General features: G+C 41.9%; 1 protein-coding gene across 4 annotated transcripts in view; it reads right to left on the reverse strand.

The window, feature by feature from the left end:
* polr2b (RNA polymerase II subunit B) overlaps window positions 1-24,149 on the reverse strand; it is a 221,312-nt gene that overhangs the window by 182,110 nt on the left and 15,053 nt on the right. For 2 of the 4 annotated variants that reach the window (XM_085183464.1, XM_085183450.1), the window contains 12 exons: window positions 21,388-21,542; window positions 21,093-21,291; window positions 20,832-21,000; window positions 20,660-20,756; window positions 20,493-20,587; window positions 18,542-18,792; window positions 18,379-18,468; window positions 18,061-18,168; window positions 15,467-15,580; window positions 15,228-15,388; window positions 14,927-15,122; window positions 2,010-2,218 (listed from right to left, as the gene is read on the reverse strand). In XM_085183464.1, coding sequence (XP_085039590.1) covers window positions 2,129-2,218; window positions 14,927-15,122; window positions 15,228-15,388; window positions 15,467-15,580; window positions 18,061-18,168; window positions 18,379-18,468; window positions 18,542-18,792; window positions 20,493-20,587; window positions 20,660-20,756; window positions 20,832-21,000; window positions 21,093-21,291; window positions 21,388-21,542 — 1,725 coding nt within the window. In that variant the 3' untranslated portion in view covers window positions 2,010-2,128. Of the gene's footprint in view, window positions 1-2,009; window positions 2,870-12,607; window positions 15,123-15,227; window positions 15,389-15,466; window positions 15,581-18,060; window positions 18,169-18,378; window positions 18,469-18,541; window positions 18,793-20,492; window positions 20,588-20,659; window positions 20,757-20,831; window positions 21,001-21,092; window positions 21,292-21,387; window positions 21,543-24,149 lie in introns of those variants that run through there. The other 2 variants (XM_085183474.1, XR_014877734.1) reach the window with 2 other exon arrangements.

Below are 24,149 nucleotides of genomic sequence, written 5' to 3' on the forward strand. Positions count from 1 at the left end.
TCAAAGTTTGATTCCTCAGTCCATAAAACCTTCCAGTCTTCAGTAGTGCAATGGTGGCGTTTCATGGCCCAGACAAGCCTCTTTGTCTTATTCTGACGTCTGGCTTTTTTGCTGCAGCTCGTCCTGTCAAACCTGCAGCTCAAAGCCTTCTCTTCAATCACACCTGAAACTGAGACTTGCTCACTACGACCACTATTAAGCTGTGTGGACGTAGCCTGATTCAGTCATGTCTTTGGGTCTGCAGACCTCTTCCTGTCACAGTTTGTTTCTGAGCCTTTGGATGCTGAAGGAAACTGGACTCACTGACACCTTGACTTTCTTTGCAGTTTCTCTGTCGGACAGACCGACATTTATAAGTGTTATGATGGTCTGTGTCTCTTCCACTGTTATTCTCGCCATGTTTGTATCAACACACTACAGTACAGTACTGTTCAGCTGATGCCCATGAGGGTATGGTACCACAGTGTGCTCCAACACTGCTTTATGCAAACAGAGGGGGAAGTAATCCAGAACAGTTAGAACACTTGTAGGAATTAGTAGCACCAACTTTCAAGGCTGATCAATCTCCAATACTGCAGAACAGCTTTAACCTCCTAGGACCTGGCGACATCACATTTTGGGTATTTAGACCAAAACACTCAATTTTGCTCTACAATGGCCAAATATCCACTTAGGAGGATATTATACTTGTAACAAGTGTCACCTGGCAGTTTGTTGCTCTCTGCATGGTGATTGGCTGAAGAGCTGTGAAAAGGTAGTGGATATGTGGGGTGAAGTCAGCGCTCTTCTGTGGAAAAAACCAGAGGCAATTAATTCACTCGGGTGCGAGTGGGTATACTGTCGGTAAGAGACTTTTGCCATTTTTGTTTGGATCATTTGCTATTGTATGTGCCTATTTTTAATGTGTCGTTGGACTTTTTTAGTGTGACCACGAATTTTAATAGAAGAATTGATCAAGCCCTAGATCGATGACGCGCAGGGAAACTGATCAATATTGTAGGTATATTGAGTGTTTGTTTTAGCTTCATGATTTTGAATGGTTTCATAAAATTGATATTTTATTGGGTAATATTTTAATCGATAATCTCGATAGTCTCTGCTGTCCTTTTTTTGTTCTTTTGATTGATTTGTAATTTTGTTTTGGTTAGTCCGTCCAGCCGTAAAGGCGGGTATTGATTGAGAGTGAGTTGTGTAAGGGCGGACTAACCTCCCTTTTTGTTTTTTGTTTAATTGTTTGTGCCACTTCCCTTTATCTCCCAGATTGCAGGTCATGCATAGCGCTGATTCCCAGCTGCGCTGAGACCCGAATTGTTTGCAGTGCGTGCCACAATTGCAGTGTCACTAAGCGGGGTGTGACAGGTTACAGTGTTATTTTCGCACCGTTGGTGTGGTATCCCAGCATGTGCAGCTGGGATATCAGCAGGATGTGTTGTAAGTCCTGTCTAATTGATGTAATAAATAAATGATCAATTTATTTCTTTGCCCCATTTACTCATACCTTGTCCTCTGTTACATACTACTACTGTTCTATCGAAATTTTAAACTAATATCCTCATATGTGGATCTCACTTTTCTTAGAAACAAAAATCAGGTTAAAAAAAGGTTTTTACATTCAGCAGGTCACAATATGCCCAAATATCAAAGAGAAATTAAAAATGCATGCCATGGAAGAGTTTGGGTCTTAGGAGGCTAAATTGTTAACTCATGTTGTGTTCCCTGAAAAAGGTATTTTTGTATAATTCTGACATTTTTCCAGTTTTGGGTAACCTTACCGTTTTTAACCTTTGGCAGTTCACCACTTACCTTTGTACCATTTCAAGCTGTTCACTGGACTAACACAATTTGAATTGCAACAAATAACTGGAAAAACTGGGTGTTCTAAAACTTAACTGGTAGTGTATATATTAATATTCTTATATGCAGGTAACATGACGACTAAACATCACCAGTTGTACCTTAAAGTCATACCCGTCAGGATGGTCACATGAAGAACAAAATAGAGATCATCACATGATCAGGAACTGATTTATTGACTTTTACAAAAAGCAAGACAAAACCTAAAAACAACTAAACTTTGACTTTCACTTCCTTGTGACGTCACAATGTTCTCTCCATCCGGTTGATTACTTTATGATGTCATCATACGAGGAGCGATGCTCATTGACATCAACTCCTGGAACAGAAGCTTACAGGCATACGGCATCCGCACCAGAGAGATCTGACAACAACAAACAAAGTGAGGTAAACAACGCATAAGAACAAAGACAACCAAAGCATCTCTTCAACTGGTTTTCTGAAACATGTTTGGACCCTGAGATAAAACTCTGGCTTTTCTGTTCTTGAAAAACAGTAAGCCTAGGGACTTCTGCTTCAGCCAATGGAGTAACCGGTCACGTCGAGGAGTTGCTCTCCCACCTTATCTTTTAGTTATTCCTTCTCATCTCGTTATCTTGGATTGTTTTCTACTCACTCAACATTGAAAGGGTTATAACCCCTAAAAGGCCTTAAGGAAGTGGGAGAATATGCCGAAACAACAAGATAGAAGCGCTTCGACCGCTAAAGCTAACTCTCAGCCGGGCCAAGCTAATGCTAGCAACAACGCAGCCGCTAGCAAAGACTTGGACATACTCCAAGCTATAGTAAAGCTAAAAGCGGAGATTCAAGAGGACAGCAGACAAAATATGGGCAAACTGAGCCATGAAATTAATGCAAGCTGGATAACATTGCCTGGGACATACAGTGCCTATCAGAGCGGGTGGATGAGGCGGAGCCCAGGATCACCCAGCTGGAGAGCTGGGCTGAAGAAGTGACTATGGCCATGTGCACGAGTCTGGAGGAGCGGAAAAGTCTTCAGCAAAAGATTACTGATCTAGAATCAAGGTCACAGAGAAACAATATTCGTCTATTCGGTTTGTTGGAGGGGGAAGAACCCGGTTCCATAATTCATGGACCCACCTGCAAATACCGGAGGATTTTGACATGAAAATTTAACGCGCACATCGCTCGCTGGCAAGTAAACCCCTACCGGGGGCACCTGCGAGACCTGTCATCATCAACTTTCAGGAATATTCAACAACATGGTCCTGAGAGCACGGAAAGCATGGAAAAAGAAAATCAAATCAAGGTTTTGACCATGATTATCCATATGAAATTGTCCAAAAAAAAGCCGAATGCAGTGTCGCAACTTCGAGAGCTTCTGGGCTGGCAATCAGCAAAAGGCAACAGTCTAGCCACGGCAATGAGAGCAAAGGATAAGCTACAGGGTTTCCAGAGAGATCCAGTGGTTTTGTTTTAATGCGGAAGCTCCTTTCCGCTCCCTTTTGGCCTCACTTCAATCACCAGCCAGGTGGGAGAGTTGGTTCTCCGTTTATGTTCTTATACGTTGGGACTTTTAGGATGGTGGTGTTTATGTCTATTGACAGTTACTTTCCTTTCCAGGCCCTCTCACTTTGAGAAGCTTCCCCCCGACCCACCAACGGGGTCCTAGTTGGGGAGCAAAAGTCTCCTCTAGAAGTCAGTTCTTCATTGTTTCCCCTATATCTGTTTTGCTATGGTTTTGGGGGCCACTGTTCCAGTTTCACTTATTTTTACTGTCTTGTTCAATGTTGGATAATTTTAAAATAGCCTCCCTGAATGTTAATGGTTTGGGCAATCCACTTAAAAGAAAAAAAAAAGAGTTCTGGAGAAATTGAAAAAAGGATGGCTCACATGTGGCTTTTCTACAAGAGACACATTTGTCAAAAAAAGGAACAAGCTAAATTTTAATTTCCCAGATATTCCACTTTTTTATAGCACCTGTAGCAATAGCAGACAAAGAAGAGTAACAACTCTTATTTCTAATCTATTAAACTTTGATTTCCTTGATGAGGTTGGTGACAAGGTGGGCAGATATCTATCAAAGGGAGAGTTAATAATATTGTTATCACACTAGCTAATGTGTATATTCCTCTCGAATGTGATAGAAAATTATTTATGTTATTTTTTGATGCTTTAATTAGAGTGGGCGAAGGGATTTTATTCTGTGATGCAGACTGGAATACAATTCTTAACGTCTCCCTGGATATGACAAGTTGTAAGAGACAAAAAACATATAGTTCAAAGGATCTTAATATCTTGATGAAAGAAACTGGTCTGTTCGATGTTTGGAGAACCCTCCATCCTAAAAACAGGGATTACACCCACTGCTCATTCTCGCACCAAGTTCATTCCAGACTTGATTTCTTCCTGATGAACGTTGTTGACTGACATAGAGGAAAGGAGTGGTCGATTGGTACTTCAGATTTATCAGATCATAATATGATTTATTTATCTGTTCAATTATCAAGTTTTGCGAAATCTACAATATGAAACTTAGGTATCCTCAATACGATTATGGTGTGGGACACGGTTAAGGCAGTGAGGGGTAGACTGATTTCAAGGGTGGTTCATCTAAAAAAAAAAAAAAGCTAATAGGGCAGCATATGATGATCTCAAAAAAGATCTGAGAAACATAGAAATCAAACTACAACAAAACAGCAAAGATCAAAGCTTGGTCAACCAAATTAGAATAACTAAATCAAGATAAAAGTGTTAGTGCAAGACAAAATGGAAAAGAGATTAAGATTCTGCAAGCAATCCCTTTACGAATCATCCCCGAAAGCAACAAAAATTCTAGCTAGGCGGCTCCGGAAGCAGGAATTAAAGCATGCTGTCCTTGGGATCAGGGACCCCTCTAACAGTAACTTGATTTATGATCCGGTAGAAATTCACACAATTTTTAATGACTGCTACCAATCGTTGTATTCGTGTCCAGCTCCAATAGCAGAAATATTTATCCTCTTTAGATCTTCCTTCTCTTGGATTACTACAGAATGAAGCTTTATGCACACATATAACTAGAGAACAATTAGATACTGTAATCAGTAACTTAAAAGCAAATAAGTGCCCTGGTAGTGATGGATTTCCAAATGAGTGGTACAAAATATTTAAAGAGGAACTTGCCCCTACTTTACTCAAATCCTTTAACTTGACCCTCAATAATGCTGAAATATCTCCATCCTGGCGTGAGGCGGTAATATCTGTCCTACCCAAAGAGGGTAAAAATAAAAAATACTGTGAATCTTACCGCCCCATTTCTATTTTAAATGTACACTATAAATTATTTACCTCACTTTCTAAAAGACTAGAAGTCCATTTGCTGGATTTAATACACGAAGATCAGATAGGCTTCATAAAAGAAGCCTATCTGATACTAGAGCGTCTAGGATTCAACAAGTTCATTAAATGTATTCAATTCAATTCAATTCAATTTTATTTATATAGCGCCAAATCACAACAAATGTCGCCTCAAGGCGCTTCATAGATACAGAGAAAAGCCCAACAATCATATGACCCCCTATGAGCAAGCACTTTGGCGACAGTGGGAAGGAAAAACTCCCTTTTAACAGGAAGAAACCTCCGGCAGAACCAGGCTCAGGGAGGGGCGGCCATCTGCTGCGACCGGTTGGGGTGAGAGAAGGAAGACAGGATAAAGACATGCTGTGGAAGAGAGACAGAGATTAATAACAGATACGATTCAATACAGAGAGGTCTGTTAATACATAGTGAGTGAGAAAGGTGACTGGAAAGGAAAAACTCAATGCATCATGGGAATCCCCCGGCAGCCTACATCTATTGCAGCATAACTAAGGGAGGATTCAGGGTCACCTGGTCCAGCCCTAACTATATGCTTTAGCAAAAAGGAAGGTTTTAAGCCTAATCTTAAAAGTAGAGATAGTGTCTGTCTCCTGAATCCAAACTGGAAGCTGGTTCCACAGAAGAGGGGCCTGAAAACTGAAGGCTCTCCCTCCCATTCTACTTTTAAATACTCTAGGAACAACAAGTAGGCCTGCAGAGCGGGAGCGAAGTGCTCTAATAGGGTGATATGGTACTACAAGGTCATTAAGATAAGATGGGGCCTGATTATTTAAGACCTTGTATGTGAGGAGCAGGATTTTGAATTCAATTCTGGATTTAACAGGAAGCCAAAACAGGAGAAATATGCTCTCTCCTTCTAGTCCCTGTCAGTACTCTTGCTGCAGCATTTTGGATTAGCTGAAGGCTTTTCAGTGAGTTTTTTGGACATCCTGATAATAATGAATTGCAGTAGTCTAGCCTGGAAGTAATAAATGCATGAACTAGTTTTTCAGCGTCACTCTGAGACAGGATATTTCTAATTTTAGAGATGTTGCGCAAATGGAAGAACGCAGTCTTACATATTTGTTTAATATGTGCGTTGAAGGACATATCCTGGTCAAAAATGACTCCAAGGTTCCTCACAGTGTTACTGGAGGCCAAGGTAATGCCATCCAGAGTAAGAATCTGGTTAGATACCATATTTCTAAGCTTTTCAGCGCCGAGTACAATGACCTCAGTTTTATCTGAGTTAAGAAGCAGAAAGTTAGTGGCCATCCAAGTCTTTATGTCTTTAAGACATTCCTGCAGTTTAACTAATTGGTGTGTGTTATCTGGCTTCATGGACAGATAGAGCTGGGTGTCATCTGCATAGCAGTGAAAATGTATGCTATGTCTTCTAATGATGCTGCCTAGGGGAAGCATGTATAATGTAAACAGAATTGGTCCTAGCACCGAACCCTGTGGAACTCCATAATTAACCTCAGTGTGTGAAGAGGACTCTCCATTTACATGCACAAATTGGAGTCTATTAGATAGATATGATACAAACCACTGCAGTGCAATACCTGTAATACCTACAGCATGTTCTAATCGCTCTAATAGAATATTATGGTCAACAGTATCGAATGCTGCACTAAGGTCAAGAAGGACAAGCACAGAGATGAGTCCACTGTCAGAGGCCATAAGAAGATCATTTGTAACCTTCAATAAAGCTGTTTCTGTGCTGTGATGAACTCTGAAACATGACTGAAACTCTTCAAATAAACCATTCCTCTGCAGATGATCTGTTAGCTGTTTGACAACTACTCTTTCAAGGATTTTTGATATGAAAGGAAGGTTGGAGATTGGCCTATAATTAGCTAAGACTGCTGGGTCTAGAGATGGCTTTTTGAGTAAAGGTTTAACTGCAGCCACCTTGAAGGCCTGTGGTACATAGCCGATTATTAGAGATAGGTTGATCATATATAAGATCGAAGAATTAATCAATGGCAGGACTTCTTTGAGCAGTTTTGTAGGAATGGGGTCTAAAAGACACGTTGATGGTTTGGAGGAAGTAATTATTGAAGTTAACTCAGAAAGATCGATTGGAAAAAAAGAGTCTAACTTAACATCAATGGAACTAAGAGTAGCTGTAGATAATATTACATCTGTGGGATGATTATTGGTAATTTTTTCTCTAATGATAAAAATTTTATTTGTGAAGAAGTTCATGAAGTCATCACTAGTTAACGTTAAAGGGATGGTTGGCTCAACAGAGCTCTGACTTTTTGTCAGCCTGGCTACAGTGCTGAAGAGAAACCTGGGGTTGTTCTTATTTTCTTCAATCAGTGATGAGTAGTAAGCTGTTCTGGCTTTGCGGAGGGCTTTCTTATAAAGCAACAAACTATTTCTCCAGGCTAAATGATGATCCTCTAAATTTGTGACACGCCATTTCCTCTCCAGATTACGAGTCATCTGCTTTAGGGTACGTGTTTGAGAATTATACCACGGGGTCAGGTACTTCTGATTAGAGACCTTAGTTTTCACTGGAGCTACAGTATCCAGAGTCGTACGTAGTGAGGAGGTGAAATTATTAACAAGATAATCGACCTCTGTTGGGGTAGCGTTCAGATAGCTGCTCTGCTCTGTGTTGGTACAGGGCATTGACGATGATAACAGTGGCTGGATTATATTCTTAAACTTAGTTACAGCGCTTTCAGAAAGACATCTACTTTGATAAAGTCCACTCTCCACTGCTGCGTAATCAATTATTGTAAATGTAAATGTTATCAAGAAATGATCAGACAGGAGAGGGTTTTCAGGAAACACTGTTAAATGTTCAGTTTCTATGCCATATGTTAAAACAAGATCTAGAGTGTGATTAAAGTGGTGGGTGGGTTCTTTTACATTTTGAGAGAAACCAATTGAGTCTAACAACAGATTAAATGCCATGTTGAGGCTGTCATTTTTAGCATCTACATGGATGTTAAAATCACCCACAATAATTATTTTATCTGAGCTCAGAACTAAATTAGATATAAAGTCTGAGAAATCAGACAGAAACTCTGTGTAAGGCCCATGTGGACGATAGATGATAACAAGTAAGACTGGTTTCTGAGTTTCACAGCTGGGGTGGACAATGCTAAGCATCAGGCTTTCAAATGAATTAAAAGTCTGTCTTGGTCTTTCATTAATTAATAGACTGGTGTGAAAAATTGCTGCCACACCACCCCCTCGACCTGTGCTTCGAGATTTCTGGTAGTTAGAATGACTCGGGGGTGTTGATTCATTTAAACTAACATAATCATCCTGCTGCAACCAGGTTTCTGTAAGGCAGAGTAAATCAATTTGTTGATCAATTATTAAGTCATGTACTAACAGAGACTTGGAGGAGAGAGACCTAATATTTAATAATCCACATTTCACTGTTTTACTCTTTGGTTCAGATGTGGATACTGTATTGTTCTTTCTTTGTAAATGTTTAAGTTGTTTGTTGCTGGTTTTTAGTTTGTTTTTTGTCTTTTTGGAAGCAGACACAGTCTCTATGGAGATGGGTTTTTGGGGGGGTAGCAGGAGGAGAGAAGCTGCAGAGAGGCGTGTAAGACTGCAACTCTGCTTCCTGGTCCCAACTCTGGATAGTCATGTTTTGAGGGGTTTAATAAATTTGTCGATATTTCTAGAAATGAGAGCTGCTCCATCCAAAGTGGGATGGATGCCATCTCTCCTAACAAGACCAGGTTTCCTCCAGAAGGTTTGCCAATTATCTATGAAGCCCACATCGTTTCTGGGACACCACTCAGACAGCCAGCAATTTAAGGAGAACATGCGGCTAAACATGTCACTCCTGGTCTGATTGGGGAGGGGACCAGAGAAAACTACAGAGTCCGACATTGTTTTGGCAAAGTTACACACCGATTCAATATTGATTTTAGTGACCTCCGATTGGCGTAACCGGGTGTCATTACTGCCGACGTGAATTATGATTTTATTGAATTTACGTTTACCCTTAGCCAGCAGTTTTAAATTTCCTTCAATGTCGCCTGCTCTGGCCCCTGGAAGACAATTGACTATGGTTGCCGGTGTCTCTAGCTTCACATGTCTGAGAACAGAGTCACCAATTACCAGAGTTTGACCCCCGGCGGGTGTGTCACCGAGTGGGGAAAAACGGTTAGACACATGAACGGGTTGGTGGTGTACCTGGGGCTTCTGTTTAGGACTACGCTTCCTTCTCACCGTTACCCAGCCTTTCCCCAGCTGCTTGGGGTCTGCCGGGGAACAGCTAGCGGGGCCTACGCTATCTTCGGCTGCACCAGCTACAGGGGCCTGGCTAGCTAAGGGTGAGAGCAGGGTGCAAAGCCGAGTCTCCAATTCAGTAATCCTGGCCTCCAGAGCTGCAAATATGCTACATTTGTTACAGATATCATTACTGCTAAAGGAGGCCGAGGAGTAACTAAACATCTGACACAATGAGCAAGAAAGTGCAGAAGGGACAGGTGAAGTAGCCATGGTGCTAACGGGTTGGCTACGAGCTAAGCTAGCGAAACAGTACAGAGACAGTGAGTGAATACTATAAATTAGGTAGTGAGTACACAGAAAGTGTGCTTCGGATGAAGCACGTGAAGATTATACTGTGAAAAAAGAATGTATTTAAAAGTTGTTAATTAAACTGCTAAGCAAATAAGCTACTCAGAAACACCACTGTGTTTGAGCAGGATACTATACCACAGAGCGAGCGAGCGAACACCCAATCATACAATCATTATACAGCAACCCAGTGGCCAGGTTAAAGATCAATGGACATCTATCCTCTAGTTTTCAATAGAGGCACCCGGCAAGGATGCGGGCTCAGCCCCTCGCTCTTCGCTTTGTTTATTGAGCCTGAATCCTGATATGTCACTCCCTGAGCTCATGTCAACTCTGAAAGAGTTTGGGGCCCTGTCTGGTTATAAATTAAATATTACTAAAACACAAGTCCTGAACTTTGATAATCTGCTGAACTCAATTCAGGAGGACACAACTCGCTGGTCTTCACTGACTCTGGACTTTAGTACAAGAATAGAGATTGTGAAGATGGATCTGTTGTCGAGATTCTTATATCTCTTTATGGCTCTTCCCATTAAAATCCCAGATGTTCAATTCAACACCTGAGACAAGTTAATATCACACTTTATATGGGCAGGAGCTGGACCAAGGATAAAATTTAAAACCCTTCAAATTGATAGAGATCATGGCGGACTGGCCCTCCCCAACTTAAAGGGATATTACTTGGCAGCAACATTGTTTGTTGGTGTTCCCCGGCAGTAGAAAAATCAAGGATAAGTAATTTAGATAACCATATAGTGGAAAACACTCTTTTAATTTGGCATGAAGTTATTAACAAATATAATCTGGGGAGCAATATTAACATTTTGTCATGGCCTTCCTACTTACAGAAGTTCCCACCTGGAAGGTTAGATCCAACATTCTTGGGTTGTATTGGAAAATGTTTAACTGCTCTGTGTCTGTTTGTGGAAGCGGGCACCTTTAAATCATTTAAAAATATTGAAAACAGAATTGAATCTGGAAAATACGGATCTGTTGCGATATCTGCAGGTTCGTCATTTTTTTCAATACAGAAATAAAATGCCCCTCCTCCCCAGAAATTGATCTTGTCAAAGTCTTTACAAATGCCTACAAATATCTGCCCACCAAAACCGTGTCTAAACACTAGAAAGGGCTACAAAAACAATATGGCAACAACACACTATATGTGAAGTCAAAATGGGAAGCAGAGTTGAAAATTGGATTGTCAGAGGGTGATTGGCTCTAAATGTGTACCACACAACAAACATCAACTAGCTCCTAAAGGTGGAGGGAATTCAGGTGGAAAACTTTTCGATTCTTTATTTCTCCACATATTACTAAAAACTTTCAAGGGCACCGGCAACAATGTTGGAGACAGTGTGGCCACCCGAACGCCAATCACTCTCATATTTTTTGGACATGTACACAATTGACTTCCTTTTGGGACAGTATATCCAAGTTAACAGATAACATAATGTCCTAAGCCATCCCTAAGGATCCCAGAATCTTATTACTGGGCTTGCTACCCAGAGATTCGATTCTAAAAAAGGACAGATATATTTTTAAAATCCAGTTGATTGCATCTAAAAAGGCCATAACAAGGAATTGGCTTAAGACAGATCCTCCCCGAGTTAGTGCTAGAGATTATAGATCGCGGCTCAAGAGTTGGCAGTTCGTCTTGTAATTGGAAGGTTTCCGGTTCGAGCCCCAGCTCCGACAGTAGGACTGGGCAATATATGGAATTTTTAAATATATCGATATATTTTTATATGAGATGTGACAATATTGTTTATATCGATATAGTCTATGTTACGTTTGAACTATACTTGTGCAGCCGCAAGTTTGCCTCTCTTTTGCCCACTTTTGTCTCTATGCAACGTTACTCGGCCTCGCCTCTCCTTCACTGAACACAACTCCCCCTCCCCCATCGCTTCACCTGCAGGCAATGACAAGATGGACACGGCAGCTATCAAAAGAGAAGCTGGTCGGTAAACGACATAACTGCATTAACGGGGCAAATCTCTGTTAACGAGTTACCGCGGATCGCCCCGTGCATGGGGCTGGACGGCGTCAACGCATTAACGAGCTAACCGGGCTAAAATCCTTTCATTTTCTCAAAAATTGACAGTGCGCCTTATGTATGAATTCTGGTTGTGCTTACTGACCATGAACCGATTTTATGTGGCACACGGCGCTCAGAAACCTTTCAAATATGGGTTGGTACGACTTTGGTAAGCTACAAAACTGCTTGATGGACTGTTGGAGCATTACAGAGGAGCCTCGCGGAGTGATACGTACTCTGCTTCAACGTAATATTACCGTAATGTGTGTGTATAAGGACCAGTGTTGGTCAAGTTACTTGAAAAAAATAATCAGTAACTAATTACTGATTACTTCCCCAAACAGTAATCCCTTTACTTTACTGATTACTTATTTTCAAAAGTAATTAATTACTTAGTTACTTTTTAAAAACACGATTTACAACCTGAATAGGTGATAAAGTGATAGATCTTTCAGCCCAATTCTACTTTTTCTACATAATCCATCATACAAAATGTAATCAAATGGAAAAGTCTCTTTTTAAAACGTTTTATTAGTTTTAATCTTTGGGGTGGCTGTAGCTCAGGTGGCAGAGCGGATCAGCCACTAACCAGAAGGTCGGTGGTTCAATCCCAGGCTGCTCCAGTCTGCATGCCAAATATCCTTGGGCAAGATACTAACCCCATGTTGCTCTCCGATACATCCATCGGAGTGTGAATGTGTATGAATGTTAGCTACTTAGCACTTAAGCTTAGAAGTGCTTGTGTGAATGGGTGTGATTGGGTGAATGAATTAGCTGTATAAAGCGCTTTGAGTGCTCGGACAGAGTAGAAAAGCGCTATATAAGAACCAGTCCATTTACCATTTACACTTTATGCATCAAGTAAAAATTTTATTATGTACACCATTCTCTGACTGGAAGAAATTTGTTGAACATTTAAACCTATTTTCTGCACATTCCAGCATATAAGTGTGAGTTTAGGGGTATAAGTTTAGGGGTTTTTTCCGCTGTAAAAAGAAGTTTTCTTCCCACACAGTGAACAGCGGATGCTAATGTTTTTGTCACTTTTTATGGAATCAAACTCAAAGTAAGGTCAGTACTTCCACGCTTTAAACGCTGCACGCTCATACTCTCTCCGCACTCAATATATGATCCATTGTTGATCTGCACACAGCTGTTGCCACGAACGTCGCACTCGCTTATGTCACTGTCATGAGACACTCTCGCAAAAAAAAAATCACGGTTTTAGTAACGCAGCGTGCTTACGGGAAAGTAACAGTAATCTAATTACCGTTTTTGCAACAGTAATCCCTTACTTTACTCGTTACTTGAAAAAAGTAATTGTAATCCAGTAAATGCTCATAATTTATTTCTGAGTAATTTTTTCTTGTACATTTACGCTTAATAAAAGTGCCTGTGTGAAAGCTGGGACACAGCTTTGACTAAGAACTCTCTTTTTGTTCTCACTTTATGGCTTTAAAAAAAATATTGACATATATATCTTATATTGACATCCACCTAAAGAATATCGAGATATGAATTTTGGGTCATATCGCCCAGGCCTATCCGACAGTCTCGGTCGTTGTGTCTTTGGGCAAGACACTTCACCCGTTACCTACTGGTGGTGGTCAGAGGGCCCAGTGGCGCCAGTGTCCGACAGCCTCGCCTCTGTCAGTGCGGCCCAGGGCGGCTGTGGCTACAATGTAGCTGCCATCACCAGTGTTTATGTGAATGACTGGATGTAGTGTAAAGCGCTTTGGGGTTCATAGGGACTAAGGCTACGTTCACACTGCAGGCGAACGCGCATCAAATCCGATTTTTTTTTTACCCTATGCGACCCATACCCGATCATGCTATGACATTGTGAACGGCACAAATCCAATATTTTCAAATCTGACCTGGGTCACTTTCGTATGTGGTACTGAATCCGATACATATCCAATGTTTTAGAAAGCGACTGCTGTTTGAACGGCCATGTTGCATTAAATCCGACTTTTACGTCACTGACACAAGACAGACGCCAATTATCAGCGCCGGAGAAGCGCCCGCAAAGACATCGCAAACGCTTCCTGGCCATGCAGTGTAGTTGTCAGTGAAACTGTTGGGAACAACGTTGGAGAAACGTGAACATTTTATTTGTTCTGTATAATCTGCAGATTCTGACAAATCTGCAGCTATCCTTTGAAGCGCCGCTTCTCTAAAACAGCAATAAGGATCATTATTAGGTTATCTACATTATTATGTAAATAACAAAATAACTTAAAGCAAAAATTGGGAAATGTAAAGTCCGAAGTCTTTATATTAAGGGCCATCAGTCAAACAATATTGTTTGCTCTGGGTCTGAACAGAGCGCGTTGTGTGTGACGTCTTCTTTTGCGCATGCGGCCGCTTTGAGCGTTCACACTAGAGCGCGTTTGCTGTCGCATTTTATTTGTAGTGTGAACAAGCAGACAAAAGAATAGGATTTGACCAAAAAATTGGAAATGAGCATTAAGACCTGCAGTGTGAACGTAGCCTTAGTAAAGCGCTATACAAATACAGGCCATTTAAAGTAAAGCAAAGGTTAAAGGTCTGGCAACACTTTCAGTATGAACAACTTAATTAACTGAAGAACGTATTAAACTATAAACTACTCAACCCTGTAGCTATGGTCTCATTAGGGTCATTGCAGATCTATCTAAAAAGCAGCCAATCAATAAATCCAACATATGTATCCAACAACGAGGTACCGGCTGCGCATCTAGACACATGGTAAGAACCGATCATTATGTCTAAATCAAGCACTTAAACAGCATTTCTATAGTACCATGGCTGCTCTGTTGTGTCACACAAAGCACAACTCAGGGCAAACACGCATGCTGATGACCTCTACCCGCAGCAAAGTGTCACATGAATTTACACGACCGGTAGAAATGCAGAAAGACAGTACACGTGGAGACACAAGCAGCCATTTAAAAAAAAAAAAAAAAAAACTATAGGCAGAGCGCCGTGGACAGATCAACACAAGTCTGAGACAGGTTGCTCAACACAGTGTTTGCCGCAGCATTCAGCGCATCACGTGCCACTTCCTCTATAAAAGCTTATTAGTCTGTTCCTGTAGTTTCTTCAAACTTCACGTTCTCCAAAAACCTCAGATCCAGCTGAAGCTGTGCCAGAAACCTTGATGGACTTAATATTGATCATGCTTACCTGGGTTTTGTTGCGGCAACCACGACATTCGTACGTGTGTGTCCGCGTGTTGGCGATGGCCATCAGTCCGCACAGGTTACAAACGTGCACCTGGTAGGGATCAGACGCCTCGAACAGACGCTCCCTTAGGAACTGAGCTGCTCCGTGAGCAATCTGACAGTCACGCTCCATCTCTCCAAACCGCAAACCACCATCACTGAGGATGGACGGACGAGATCAGACATTAATCTCTTTTTACTGAGCACAGGCAGGCTGATGCCGGGCGCAGACATGCGCAGCCACGGACAGGTGCGTTACTCACCGTGAGCGCCCCTCCATGGGTTGTCGGTTGAGGATCTGGACCGGGCCACGGGCTCTCGAGTGGATCTTATCGTCCACCATGTGCTTCAGGCGCTGGTAATAAGTTGGGCCGATGAAGATCTGAGACGTCAGCTTCCTCCCGGTGAAGCCGTTATACAGAACCTGATCACAAACCAGTACTCAATATAAATATTCAAAACCATCAGACTCCGCCAATAGGAAGTGTGACCTTGCGCTGACCTCATTTCCTCTGAGATGGTATCCATATTCAGACAGCAAGTTTGACACCTTCTGCACGTTGACGGCATCGTTAAATGGCGTGGCGTCACCGATCTCACCTTTGTTGGCAGACACCTGAAACAAGACAGAGTCACCCATCAGCCTGCAAGTCAAAAGCTTGGGTACATGTTTATCTTTGTTTACACAACAAAAGCAACAACGATCAGGCTCCATCACACCTACAGTCGTGGCCAAAAGTTTTGAGAATGACACAAATACTGGTTTTCACAAAGTTTGCGGCTTCAGTTTTTATGATAGCAATTTCCATGTACTCTAGAATGTTATGGAGAGTGATCAGATGAATTGCTAAATCCTTCTTTTCCATGAAAATGAACTTAATCTCAAAAATTCAATTTCCATTGCATTTCATCATTGAGCATTTCATGCCATAAAGGGACCTGCTCAGATCATTTCAATAATGTTCTCATCAACTCAGGTGAGAATGTTGACGAGCACAAGGCTGGAGATCATTATGTGCTGACTGAGTTAGAATAGCAGACTGGATGCATTAAAAGGAGGGTGATGCCTAAAATTGTTGTTCTTCCTATTAAACATGGTTACCTGCAAGGAAACACATCATTGTGTTGCATAAAAATGGCTTCACAATCAAGGATGTTGTTGCTACTAAGACTGCACCTAAATCAACCATTTATCTGATCATCAAGAACTTCAAGGAAAGAGGTTCAATTATTGTGAAGACGGCTCCAGGGCGCTCAAGAAAGTCCAGCAAGCACCAGGACCGCCTCCTAAAGAGGATTCAACTGCGGTATCAGAGTGCCACCAGTGCAGAGCTTGCTCAGGAATGGTAGCAGGCAGGTATGAGCGCATCTGTACGCACAGTGAGGCGAAGACTTTTGGCAGATGGCCTGGTGTCAAGAAGGGAAGCAAAGAAGCCACTTCTCTCCAAAAAAAACAAGGGACGAACTGATATTCTGCAAAAAGTACAGAGAGTGGACTGCTGAGGAGTGGGATAAAGTCATTTTCTCTGATGAAGCCCCTCTCCGATTGTTTGGGGCATCTGGAAAAAGGCTTGTCCGGAGAAGAAAAGGTGAGCGCTACCATCAGTCCTGTCTCATGCCAACAGTAAAGCATCCTGAGACCATTTATGTGTGGGGCTCTTCTCATCCAAGGGAGTAGGCTCACTCACAATTTTGCCAAAAACAGCCATGAATAAAGAATGGAACCAAAACATCCTCTGAAAGCAACTTCTTCCAACCATCCAAGAACAGTCTGATGAAGAACAATGCATTTTCCAGCACGATGGATCACCATGCCATAAGGCCAAAGTGATACCTAAGTAGCTTGGGGAACAAATAATTTTGGGTCCATGGCCAGGGAACTCCCCAGACCTTAGTCCAATTGAGAACTTGCGGTCAATCCTCAAGAGGCAGGTGGACAAACAAAACCCCACTAATTCTGACAAACTCCAAGCATTGATTATGACAGAATGAGTTGCCATCAGTTAGGATTTGGCCCAGAAGTTGATTGGCAACATGCAGAGGTCTTGAAAAAGAAGGACCAACACTGCAAATATTGACTCTTTGCATAAACGTGATGTAATTCTCAATAAAAGCATTTGATACTTATGAAGTGCTTGTAATTATACTTCAATACATCATAGAAACAACTGACACAAAGATCCAAAAACACTGAAGCAGCAAACTTCGTGAAAACTAATATTCGTGTCATTCTCAAAACCTTTGGCCACGACTGTATGTGTGCACTTCACTTCATTTTCTGCCCAACATCAAGAGATTTTACTTAAACACAGAGCTGCCAACATCAGTAGCAAACACTTTATTCACGCTTTCATCGCATCGTTTCATACGTTCTTTTCAATCGTTCTTGCAGAGATTTCTAATTATGAGGCCCACGAGTACACAGGTGTTTATTTTAACTGCACACCATCTTCAGTCCTCCACATCCAAATGAGCAGCGTTAGCTTCAAAACCCCACACCTGGTGCTCAGATGAGTCTTTACGGTGAAGTAAAAGTGTACTTGGGTACCTGAGCCTCTGATAGTGCAGAAGGCTTCAGCAGCTAGCAGCTGATCCCCACAGTGTCGAAATGAAAGGTGTGAAATAACCCAAACTCTTCGCCTTTGTCAGTGCGCCCCAGGGTGGCTGTGGCTACAATGTAGCTTGCCATCACCAGTGTGTGAATGTGTGTATGAATGGGTGGATGACTGGATGTGTAAAGCGCTTTCGGGTCCTTAGGGACTAGTAAAGCGCTATACAAATACAGGCCATTTTTTTTCTCTTCATTTACCTGTCGCCAGGTAAGAGAAGCAAGAGATCTGAAATTGGGCTTTAAAGCTAGCACAGGGTTGCAGAGTAGCCTGAGCTAACAGCTTTCAGGAATCTTTTCAGGAAGACACACGCTACCACAACTGTCAAAATAAAAGCCTTATTATGACAAAAACCTTGTACTTTGTCACAGAGTTAGACTTCTTTACCTTAAAGATCAGTTGTTATAAATTAATAAAAGATCTGCTACAATTTGACTGTTGTTGTGACTGGCACTATGTGAATAAACTGATGTGTAATGATTGTTACCTTCCCCTGCAGACACTCAATCAAATGGCCGACTGTCATTCTGGACGGAATGGCGTGAGGGTTGATGATGATGTCAGGAGTGATCCCCTCACAGGTGAATGGCATGTCCTTCAAAATAAAACAAATCAATGAGATCCGTCAAAATAAAACAAATCAATGAGAGCCTTCAAAAATAAAATCTCAGTTTTGATTGTTTTTGTACTTTGAGTATCTTTGCTGTTTCCTTTCCTGTTTTGTTAAAAAATATAACTTTAATGAATCCTTCGTGTGTATGGGGAGCGGTGCCCTGATGACAGGTACGTGACCTGCTGGGATTACCTCCTGTCTGTACTGGATCCCACAGGTTCCCTTCTGTCCGTGTCGGCTGGCGAATTTGTCGCCGATCTGAGGAATTCGAACAGAGCGTACCTGCCGGAAACACGAAGCTGTTAAAGTGTGGCCGTGTCATCTGACCTCTCAGGTGTCTCAGGTGTGCGCTCACCCTGATTTTGCAGAACTTGTAGCCCTCCTGATTCAGGGTCACCATGACCTGGTCCACGATGCCCGTCTCACTGGTCCTCAGAAACGTGCTGCAGTCTCTCTTCGTGTAGCGGCGGTTCGTGCTATCCAGCTCGTCGTCATTCTCTGGCAGTGTCACCGTCTTCCCAATGATCACGTCCTCGCCAGAAACACGGACGCCAGGTGCGATGAGTCCATCGTCATCCAGCTTCTCATAGATGGCATGTCGCATCCCTGGGCGTGATTAGAACATGATTAGCCCCGCCTCCTAAAACCTGACCGGTTTTCAGACCCGAGGTGATTTTCTGTAAATGGCACACTGGGTGTGGCTCTCTCTGCAGTAGAGTATCACTTCCTGTTCCAGTGCACAGCTTGTATAGGTTATTTATGTAACCAATTTAATTAAAGCTTATAGAGAACTTCTTATTTCATACTGCATCTTCACATGATTTATCCAAAGTGCACTCTGTTGATTACATTCACAATGATACTTGTAGTGTAGTGTTTGCAGCTCTGTACCAAGGTAGCGAAGGCTCTGTTAGTGCTCCTGCAGCAGACAGTACCAAGCAGCTGGGAAAACATGATGGCTGGGTGACCGTGAGGAGGAAGCGTAGTGTTAAACAGAAGCCCCGAGTACACCACCAACCTGTTTATGTGTCTAAATGTTTTTCCCCACACTGTGACACACCCACTGGGGAATAAACACTAGAGTAGGTGTTGATTTTGTTTTGAGACATGTCAAACTAGAAACCTGCAATCATAATCGATTGTCTTCCAGGGCCCATCACAGTAGATTTCTTTCTGAAAGCGCTGTACCAACACAGAGCAGAGCAGCTATCTGAACGCTACTCCAACAGAGGTCGATCATCTTGTTAATAATTTCACCTCCTCACTAATAGTGCTGCAATAAACGATTATTTTGATAGTCGAATAGTCACCAATGGGTTTTTTTTGGGATTAGTCGACTAATCAGATCATGCATTCATTGGACGTGAAACGTACAGCTTATTGCACCAGCAGCATCTGCTCTTATATAACTATCATTAGCTTACAGCTTTAAATGTTTAAGGTATGCGCTAGCTAAAAATAAAGACAAGATGATAATTTATTAAACTTTTAATGAAATTTGCAGATTATCTCGGTGGAGTTTAATAAACTAAGCCGTCTGCTCCTTGCTATCTAAAATATAACAGGACACCGGGGTAAACTCTCGACCATCTCACACTTCTGTTTAATTAGTTTTCTGTCTGACGTTTATTCAGCTGTGTAAAAACTATAACTTTAATCTTAGCCAAACCGATTTACTAAGGAACAAACAAAACACTGAAAAAACCAAACAATAACAGTTTTAAGTTATCTGAGTGACTTATATATCATGTTTAACCTGAGTAGAGAAAGACAGCGGGGGTTTGAAAACGATGTGCCCGGAGTTCGCTGTTCTTGCCGGCTCTATTGAGCCTTGAACTAGCTAGCTATCCCACAGATGTAATATTATCTACAGCTACTTTCAGTACCACTGATATTCATTTAGACTCTTTTTCTCCAATTGATCTTTCTGAGTTAACTTCAATAATTACTTCCTCCAAACCATCAACGTGTCTTTTAGACCCCATTCCTACAAAACTGCTCAAAGAAGTCCTGTCATTAATTAATGTCCCTGACCATCTCTGATTTAGACCACAATATCGGCATAATGTGTGTCTGTTGTTGACACTTTCAGAGTTGCAGAGACTCTTTTTTTTTTATTTGAACAATTGGTCGCACCGGTGCGACCTAAGACCAAATGGGTTGCACTCTAGAGCCCTGTAGGGGGTCATATGATTGTATTATTGTAGGGTCTACCTTACAATATAAAGCACCTTGAGGCAACTGTTGTGATTTGGTGCTGTATAAATAAAACTGAATTGAACCAAGCTGAGTTAATGAGTTCTCACCTTGACAGGTTTCACGCGTCGGCTTCTCAAAGATCTCCTCCTGATCAAAGCCTTTCTTAGACTCCTGCTCTTTGTATGACCGATAGAACACAGACCTGCCAGGTGAAATCACACTTTTAACACCCCTGACACACATGTGGTCACAGGTGCATCAGCCAACAACTTACCTGAAGAAGCCTCGATCCACGGCTGACCTGTTCATGATCACAGAGTCTTCCTGGTTGTAGCCGGTGTATGAGGCGATTGCCACAATCGAGTTGATACCTGAAAGGTGTGAGAACTTTTATACGTGAGCATCTCAGTGGGCAGTTGAGCATCTCAGTGGGCAGTTGAGCATACCTGCGGGGAGCTCCCTGAAGCGCAGGTACTCCATGGAGCGGGTGGTGACGAGTGGTTTTTGAGGGTAGTACAACACGTGAGCGAGCGTGTCCATTCGAACATGGAAGTTGGTGATGTAAACACCCATGGCCTGCTTCCCCATGGCGGACTGATACGTGTTCCTGGGAGACTGAAAACACGCGTGTTCAGGCCCGAGCTTCCTGTTTGCTTGCTTATCTATTTATCTGTTTGCTTGTTTATTAGTTTGTTTTGTCTGAGTACCTGGTTGTGATCAGGGAATGGGATGATGGACGCACACACTCCAAGGATCATAGATGGATGGATCTCACAGTGAGTGTAGGTGGAACAATAGGCCACGCCTTTCTCCTGGAGGTCATCTGGGGTCATAGCGAGCATGACGGTCTCCTCTTCTAGGGTGTCTATGTACTCCACCACACCGCTGGCCACTAAGTCCTGCCAGCTAAGTGCCAAAGAACATTTATGTCAACACCACCTGAAGCATCTGCAGCAATTGTCAACCTTCAGCACCATCTCAACTGTCTGTATTCTGCCTCACCTGTAGTTGTTGTACTCGCGCTCCTTCAGCTGGTCGATGTGGCGTCTCTTCAGCAGCAGTTTCTGTTTCTCAACGATCAGCAGCGGTCGGCAGATTCGTCCAGCGTCCGTGTAAATTCTGATCTCACGCTCTCTAATGTCTCTGATCATCGACACCTGAAACGGTCAGGCGAGTTCTCAGTGATTGATCAACGACCTGGTGGGCCTTACAAGGATTTCAATTAAATACCATCAAATATTTGATCAGGTAAACAGTTTGAATGACCGAGCGCTGCCCCGCCAATCAGTAACTCAAATTCTGAAGGTTTGTGTTAACATCCTGTCTGCCACAGACGATTATTTTGATAGTTGACTAATCAGATCATGCATCCATTGGACGTGAAACGTACAGCTTATTGCACCAGCAGCATCTGCTCTTATATAACTATCATTAGCTTACAGCTTATAGTGTTTAAGGTATGTGCTAACTAAAAATAAAGACAAGAAGATAATTTATTAAACTTTCAATGAAGTTTGCAGATTGTTTCAGTGGAGTTCAATAAACTCAGCCGTCTGCTCCTTGCTATCTAAAATATAACAGGACACTGGAGTAAACTCTCGACCATCTCACACTTCTGATAATCAGTTTTCTGTCTGACGTTTATTCAGCTGTGTAAAAACTAGAACTTTAATTGCAGCCAAACCGATTTACTCAGGAACAAATAAAACTGAAAAAAAAAAAACCCCAAACAATAACATGTTTAAGTTATCTAAGTGACTCATATATCATGTTTAACCTGAGTAAATGCAGCCTCTTAAGGATGCGGTCCCTGAATTTGGACACAGCTACGATACCGGACACAGCTTCTTCTTCTTCAGGGTTTAATGGCAGCTGGCATCCTTGTACATGCAGTGCTGCCATCTTCTGTTTCAGTCCATTATTGCATGCTTAAATCCTACTACTTATTTCTGCGTCTTTCGGGATCTTACAAAGCTTCAAACGACGCGGTGACTATTAAATTAGTCGTCAACGATTTTGATAGTCAACTAATCGTGGCAGCCCTACTGTCTACTTTTGATGTGTGATGGAAATCGGTGAAGTGTACTGTTCGGTATACACAACACACCGCTAAATCAATTGCATCCAAGCTGCATGAACAGGCAGGGCTCGCAAAATCGCTAGCCCGACGTCCCGGGGCTAGCGATTTTTCCAGTCGGGCTACCAAAACCTATCTCTGCCCTGCCCATCGGGCTATCGTAGGAAGGAAAAATATATGTCAATGCTTTTGCATTCTTTCGGAAATGTAGCTGGGTAATTATGTCATTGGCATCGGTGAGCCACTGTCAATATGTGACATATTGAAATCGCGTTTGAATTTGCGCTTGTTTTTTGCTTTCACTTTGCAATCGCATGAACTGTGTATAGAGAGCGACAGCACTGATTGGTGAGTGACGATAATTTGCGCACCAATTCCTCTGACATCGTCGTATCAATCGTTAGCTTACTATGCAAACATGACAAGTGAAATCTCCCGCAGCTTAAACATGTGAGAGGTTGATCGCGCAGAGAATCACTAAGCGTTATGCGAGTGTCTGTGTAAAAGCAGCAGGATATATATTTTAGTTCTGCTGAGCCAAATAAGACAGGTCAGGGTGAAGAAGTGACCACAAAACGTAAAAGTTATGACAAATCAGACTATAAGGCAAAAAGAAAGTGCAGCTTTATGGTTTCATGGACAAAAGAATTTCTGTGGCTGCAATATGACGAGCTAAATAACCAGGGGTGCACATAAGTGGTCCGCATTCGCTGTCAAAATAAAAAACGCGCACAAGATAAGAAGTTGCAACGCGTGTTTGCGTACATAAGATTTTCTGGAGGAGGACAGACATTTGTTTAGAACTCTTAAAGATGTCGAAGAAGCTCCTTTAAGCAATTACTGTGATGTTCCTCCACCTCCAAAGAAATGTCAGAAGGAGTCCGAACCACAAAAGAAGCGCGTATTCTCAGAAAAGTGGTTGCAGGAGGTGAGCTGGCTTCAAACAAATGATGAACGCACAGAGATGTGGTGCAGAATGTGCCGTGAAACTCTAGCGGACAAAAACAGCCTTTTATATGGACGCAAACGCGCGTTGCAACTTCTTATCTGGTGCGCCTCTTCAAGGCTTGCAAAATTTCTAAATCTCTGGTAGCCCTTTGGGCAGGCATTCTTCAGTTTTTGGTAGCCCAAAATAAATTTAAGTAGCCCAAATAAAAAAAGAATTTTTTTTTACGTTTGGTTTCCTTTACAATAGTATACATTAAAGTATAATATTGTAAAGGAAACAAAAATTAATCAAAAAAATTGTTAAAATACAAATCACAACAACTGTATAAAAATTAAAACCATCAACTCAAATACTTGGTTCTAATTGAACAGAAATTTCTATGAACTTGTAAGAACTGTGTAGAACATGAATCAGTCTGTGTCAGATCCTGAATCTGACATTTCCACTGAAGTCACGGGTAAGAGGCAAGTGGAACCAAGATCTAGGCCGTTTGCTTTTTGAAGTTTGCAAAGACTGCTAAATTCTGCCAATGGTAGTTCACTCTTTGCAATATAGCACGCTGTTCTAAACAGATTTTTCAGGAGTTCTTGTTGTGCTTGGTTTATTTGTAGTATGTTTTTTTGCAATTGGTGTTTGTTCTGGGAAAGATGCTGCAGACTGGGCAATAACGCATTTCTTGCATTTCTCATGGGTTCTGATGGGGTCTTTCTTAAAATGACTGGTCCCAGTAACAAAGGC

Source organism: Neolamprologus multifasciatus, chromosome 2 (genome assembly GCF_963576455.1).
Source record: "Neolamprologus multifasciatus chromosome 2, fNeoMul1.2, whole genome shotgun sequence".
Lineage (NCBI taxonomy): Eukaryota > Metazoa > Chordata > Actinopteri > Cichliformes > Cichlidae > Neolamprologus > Neolamprologus multifasciatus.